At 41.7% G+C, this 6,000-nt stretch overlaps 1 protein-coding gene across 1 annotated transcript in view; it reads right to left on the bottom strand.

Moving 5' to 3' along the window:
• Positions 1–5,362, bottom strand: part of LOC100498108 (solute carrier family 12 member 9) — a 123,166-nt gene extending 117,804 nt beyond the window's left edge. The window contains exon 1 of the mRNA XM_002937349.5: positions 5,081–5,362. Coding sequence (XP_002937395.2) covers positions 5,081–5,261 — 181 coding nt within the window. The 5' untranslated portion in view covers positions 5,262–5,362. The remainder of the gene's footprint in view (positions 1–5,080) is intronic.
• Between the last annotated feature and the right edge of the window lie 638 nt (positions 5,363–6,000).

Genomic DNA, 6,000 nt, shown 5'->3' on the forward strand with positions numbered 1-6,000 from the left:
AAACTGAATTCTGTGGTAAGAAATGGAATCTTACTTCTTTTGACAAGTGACATTTAACCCATTGATTGTGTTTATGTATAAACAAGCACAGAGCATAATTCAAAAACAGACACATTCTAGTTAATTTGTTATAACTTGCACTCGTGTTTCTTTAATATCTAGAACTAGTGTCCAACTACTCAGCTAGCTCTTACAGCTCTTTCACAGGACTGGTCCAAAGACCCTACATTGCCTGTAACAGCTTCCCCTGTAAATAATGGGGAAATTTCTGCCTGTGGCAGTGGGGTAAAAGAATGATATCCTGTTAGGTGCCCTGCCCAGTGCCAGTGAGGGGCTCCTGATTTTTGAGGCCATAGAGCATAGAGAGTTGTGAAATGGATGGGCTTAATTGACCGAGGATACAACCAAGCCTAGTCTATTTAGACCATCATTTTTTTAAAATTGCAGCCCCATCCTACATAGCTGGCAGGGCCCAGACCCTGTGAGTCCGAGTAGGTAGTGGGCTTGTAACCTGACAATATGCCATGCCAATTTTGGATTGGCAGCCCTTTATGGCAGATAGTGGCAATGACAGCAGGCGACTCTCATCGCCAGTGGCTTCCAAAGGCAAAGCGTTTCTTCGATTTCCTATGTTTTGCCAAGGGAAGCACTGAGACGGAATTTGAAATACCTTAAAGGAGAAGGAAAGTATAAAATACTGGGGGGGGGGGGCTTGTCCTTGCTCCATGAGCCAATGCTTGCTGAAAAATGCAAGGGGCTGAGATACACTCTAAAAACCGCGCTGCTGCCCCTTCTGCAACTTCCCAATGACCCAGGTCTGTGTGCGCTAGGATAGTATAGTAGCAAAGAGAAGGACCAGCCCTGGGAAAAGGGTTTGTCTGACAAAAAGGAACCATTTAGTGATTTTCATGTTCCTTGTAACTGCCACAGCGAATCATCACAGAGGTCAATGAAAGGTGATTTGGGGCGTTTTAGCCCTACTAAAAGGCTTTCGGTGATCAAATTAATGTACATTGCCAGGGGAATACCATTTGAATATGAAAGAATTTGGCTTCAGTAGTTGGAGGGTAGTAGTTGGAATTCCCAGAATTCTGAATGTCAACATAAAACTAATCCTAATATAACAGTCAGTAAACCTGCCTACATGTAAACTTGTGCCGATGGCACCAATGTAACCCACTCCTAAGTAATTTACCTGCACAATGTTACTACAACTGTGTATGTTTATTGTACAACAAACAAATAAAATTAAAAACACCTTTTAACAAAAACCTAACCAAAATCACCCACGTGCCACTGCTCCTACAGTGTGACTGCAGTGTGACAGCATCGGCAGCACAGGAAACAAAAGCTATCTTATGCCATTTTTGTCGCGTGTGTGCTCTCTGACATTACTATATATATAGCAGCATATAATGGTATGTTGTGTATAAGTGTAAAATACATTAAGAATGTGGAGCATCCAGTCATGTGATACCTCCATCTCCTGACTCTACAGCAGCAAACAGTACAGAGCGGTGTACTCTCACTGAGATACTAATTGCTTGTCTAACAATGTTAACTCCTGCTGAGCCCAACAAACAACAAACTCATTTATGCTTCCCTAACACTACCCCTTTATTGTTTAGTAAAAATAAAATGGTGTAATGTAAAATATAAAAAAAATAAACGAAAACAACTAATTTTATACATCTAATATCAAAAGAAATGCTGTAACACTTTTCACATACATGTATTTACTGCATGGTGAACCAGATATTTGGTATTTACATTTATAATGCAGACCCTGCACTCTCATTTAAAATGTCTTATTTAATTCCATATTTACTTTATTTGCATATAATGAATTAGAACATATTCTGACAAAACAGGACTAAGTGGTTAAGAAAGAACATGAACGACTCCAGGAAATGAAGAAACCTTTAACCCTGGACTGAGGTCCCAGAGCTTCTGTGCTAACCTTGGTTGAACTAATGGCTTATTTACAAGTGTAAGAGTTAGAGTGTTTAATGTGAAATTTTTAGAGCAATTTCCCATTTTTTTACCAACAATTCTGCATTTTTCCTCACAACGTCAGCATAATTGTGGGCAAAAGATGATGAAGAGCAATAAATCGGATGTGATTACGAAAAAATATTTTTGTTTTTGGGATGTCATCATATACGTCATACACTTTAGGTGCAGGTTCATTGCATCCACGGATGCAGGCCGCTACCCCCCCATCACTTGATGAAAGCTCCAGTGTTACCCTGCATAAACAAGTGCACTTGCGCACAATCTTTGAAACAAACAAATGAGTGCTTAGCACAACAAATGGGATATTCACAGCATCTAAGTGCATTTGTTAAGCATTATGTATTTGGTTATGCAAAATGTGCACAGTCAAAAACATGCCATTCATTAAATGTACTTGTATCTAAAACCGCTCCTTGCACTACTGCATAACTGCATTGAGTGTTCACCCAAGTGCACCTAGTGATGCAGGGAAACCCTAAGGCTACTGTAAAGCTGCCTCTATTAATGATCGGAACAAACTTGCACCTAAAAAATGCCAAACAGACAGAATTTTAATGCAGAAATAATTAAATAATATAAATGAGGACATCCCGTCCTGTAACATTTCTTTACAGTGGCAAAACAACCTATACAGAAGACGGTGGGGGGGGGGGAGCCCAGGTAACGCGGAGACCCAGACCGTGGGGTCTGCTGTATTGCAGTTCCTCCTTCCCTGCCCCTATCTTTTTTTAAAAATAGCGTCACATTGCAGCTTGGGAGGTGCAACGCAAGTGGGTTGGGTGGGGGGGTGCAGTGGAGGAGGGATTGTTTTATGCTTTCTTTGTAAAAATGATTGTTAACAATCTGCACTGCTTATGAAAACATAAATCAAGCAAATCTGCAAACGACTCCCCTGCCTTTACGTTTCTATCTGTAGCCATTGCAGTGCCCTGCTGTGCTGTGCTGAAAAGTGTTCACACTTTACTGACCCACATATAAAAAAAAGAGAAACAATCCAAGTACAGTGTCTGATGCAGAAACATAAAGCTCTTCCAAAACAAGTTGCTACTGGAACACAACATGAAAAACATCTGCACTCAAAAGCTCTTTAATCAAAGGACTGCAACTGCAAAGAGTGTTGCTTAAGTGCCCAGTAGTGATGAGCTAATCTGTCCCATTTCGCTTTGCCGGAAAATTTGCGAATCTTTCAAAAGACTCGCGAAAATTCACGAAATGGCAGAAATGTCACGCGTCAAAAAAATTTGTCGTCCGTGAACATTCTTTTGTCGCGGGGCTATTCTTTTGTCGCCCGCAACTATTCTTTTTTGACGCGCTACTACGACAATTTTTGGACGTGCATCGATTTTTTCATCCATTTCGCAAAACAATCCGCCAATGGCAAAACTTGGAAATTCGCCACAAATCCATGCCTGCCGAAACATTTCGCCCATCACTAGTGCCCAGCATTCCCTCTATATTTGTGGGGGGCTGTGTGTTCAAAAACTGGTTCTATTAAAAACCTGGAGAACTGTAAATGAGTAGATATCTACCAGTCCGTGTGCATAAGCTAGGGCAGCTAAAAACCAATTACTCTGTGAGGCTACAGTTTTAATGTTATTGTTACTTTTTATAACTTTTTTTTTCCTTTTTAGTCCCTCTCCTATTCATATATCAGTCTCTTATTTGAACCACTTCCTGGTTGCTAAAGTAATTTGGAGTTGCTGAATAATTATTGAAATAATAAAAAAAAAAAAATTTTGACGTGTGTCTTTTTTTGACACGTGCAACAATTTTTTTGACATGGGCAACAATTTTTCTAAGAGAATCAAATTTTTACGTGCACTTCGCCGCAAAATCCACCAATGTCAAAATGTGGAAATTCGCAGCGAATCCATGTCTGGCGAATTATTTTGCCCATCACCACCAAAAAGGGGTGCTTGGGCCGCCACTGAATTAAAATGTTTTCTGCTAGATGGCAACAGCTGACAAAAAACTATGGGGTATATTTATCATGCTGTGTAAAATGTGGAGTGAAACATTACTGGTGATGTTGCTCACAGCAGCCAATCATTTACTTTGCTTTGGTTTTCTAACTGTTCAAATCTAATTGCTGATTGGTTGCCCTTCGAAACATCACTGGTAATGCTTCAGTCCACTTTTTACACAGCATGATATATATACCCCTATGTGTACTGTTACCCTAAAAGTGACAGGCACTGATGTTACCTAGGCCAGCTAAATTGGTCAGTCCTCAACAAATCTTCACATTATGAACTGGCCTAGGATGGGTTAGGATGTCCAAAAACAACATTAGGGTTTGGATATGGCCAGTAACTCTAAGCAAGCCCTATATATGATGTTAATATTGGCCCAAGCTCGAATGATTGAATTGGCCTAATATGGCACACCACTTAAACAGCTACATAGGGCAAGGATTTGCCTCTTTAGTGCCTGGCCAAACCAACAGATCTTATTGTGTACTGGTAACATTTACTCCTTTTGGTTTATTGTACTCAGTGCTGGAAATAACTATGGGATTCTACCTATAGAATTAGAAATATATAAAGGGCACCTATAGGCTAAAGTTTTTTCCCCCCACTGGAGGTGTGGGCTCAAAGAGCCCTGGATGGGGGAAGCAACAGTGTGGGTGACATAGGATGGGGAATGGGAAGCCTAATCTTCATCACATGCATGAGCATAATGACTGAGCTGAGACACTCTTGTATTATGTGCCAGGTGTGTCCCAGCATGGCTGCCTGCACTGGGTGTTCTCTCCTGATGTCAGAGCAATTGATGGAGGGGCTCTTCTAAGAAAAGTACTATACTCACTATTAAATCTTCTTCTCTTTGTATGTGTTGTGAGTAGTACAGTACTCTGGGGTTGCTATGGCTGACAAACCAGGTAGCCATCAGCTATAACATGACTCCCAGATTCCAAGGACCTGTAACAAGGCAGTTGGCACAGGCTCTTTTGTAGAGTTCCATGCCCCTACTGTCCCAGCACAGAGCTGTACCTCAGCATGCAGCACCGCAGCTCAGACATATACAGCTGCTTATTGGGGAAAGGGGCAGAGTCTGCACTTACCAATCCGAAGGAAGAGCACCACACTGAACATGGACAGCAAGGTGGGTACAACCACCCCCAGGAAGGTGGAGAGTTTTCGGGTAGCCGAGCGCTTCCCATGGCGTACGCTCCCATTCTGACGGGGCTCTTCTGCTGACAGGCTGCTGAGCCGATAGGTAAGGAGTGGGCTCCGTTCAGTCATAGCTCCCACCTATACGCACCACTAGAGTCAATTCTCCGTTCCAGTAGCCCTCTCAGGCTAGAGGCGCTCTCTCCTCACTTGCCTGTCCCGCCGGGTTTCTCTAGTTCTGAAAGTAAAATGTGTACCTCCTATGTTTGAGTAACCGGAGCCCTGCCTCCATCTGGGACATCCCCATAGGCGGAGGGAGAGATTTTTTTGTTAAAGCAAGATTCTGAATTGTTTTTATAGTAAAATGGTACATAAATGAATCCAAGCAAACTAAATGCATGTTTATCTTAATGCCCCAGTGCATAAATGCAGTCACTTGCCCCTTGCAACTTCTGTTGCTGCATAAATGACCTGCCAATTCCGTGTATAATGCACAAGAACACGTTATTGTCATTATTTATATAGCACCAACATATTCCACCGTGCTGTACCCGGATATATCTCTTTTGCAGCAGTGCCTGGCCCAGTGAAGCTTCCAAGCTAAGATGCCTATCATATTCACACACTACCTTTATCAGGGGCCAGTCAACCTATGTGTTTGTATTTGGTGTGTAGGAGGAAATTGGAGTTCGTAAAGAGGAATACCTTGCAAAATAAATAGAATGCAGATTTCAAATAATACCCTGGGATTATGTTGGATTGAATGCAATACCAGCTTCATGACTGTTTTGCTCAGGGCACATTACCAATTTGTATTGTAACAGCTACATTTCTGCTTACAATATCCAGATCTTGGCAAGGTTACTCAGGT

This window comes from Xenopus tropicalis, chromosome 5 (genome assembly GCF_000004195.4).
Source record: "Xenopus tropicalis strain Nigerian chromosome 5, UCB_Xtro_10.0, whole genome shotgun sequence".
Lineage (NCBI taxonomy): Eukaryota > Metazoa > Chordata > Amphibia > Anura > Pipidae > Xenopus > Xenopus tropicalis.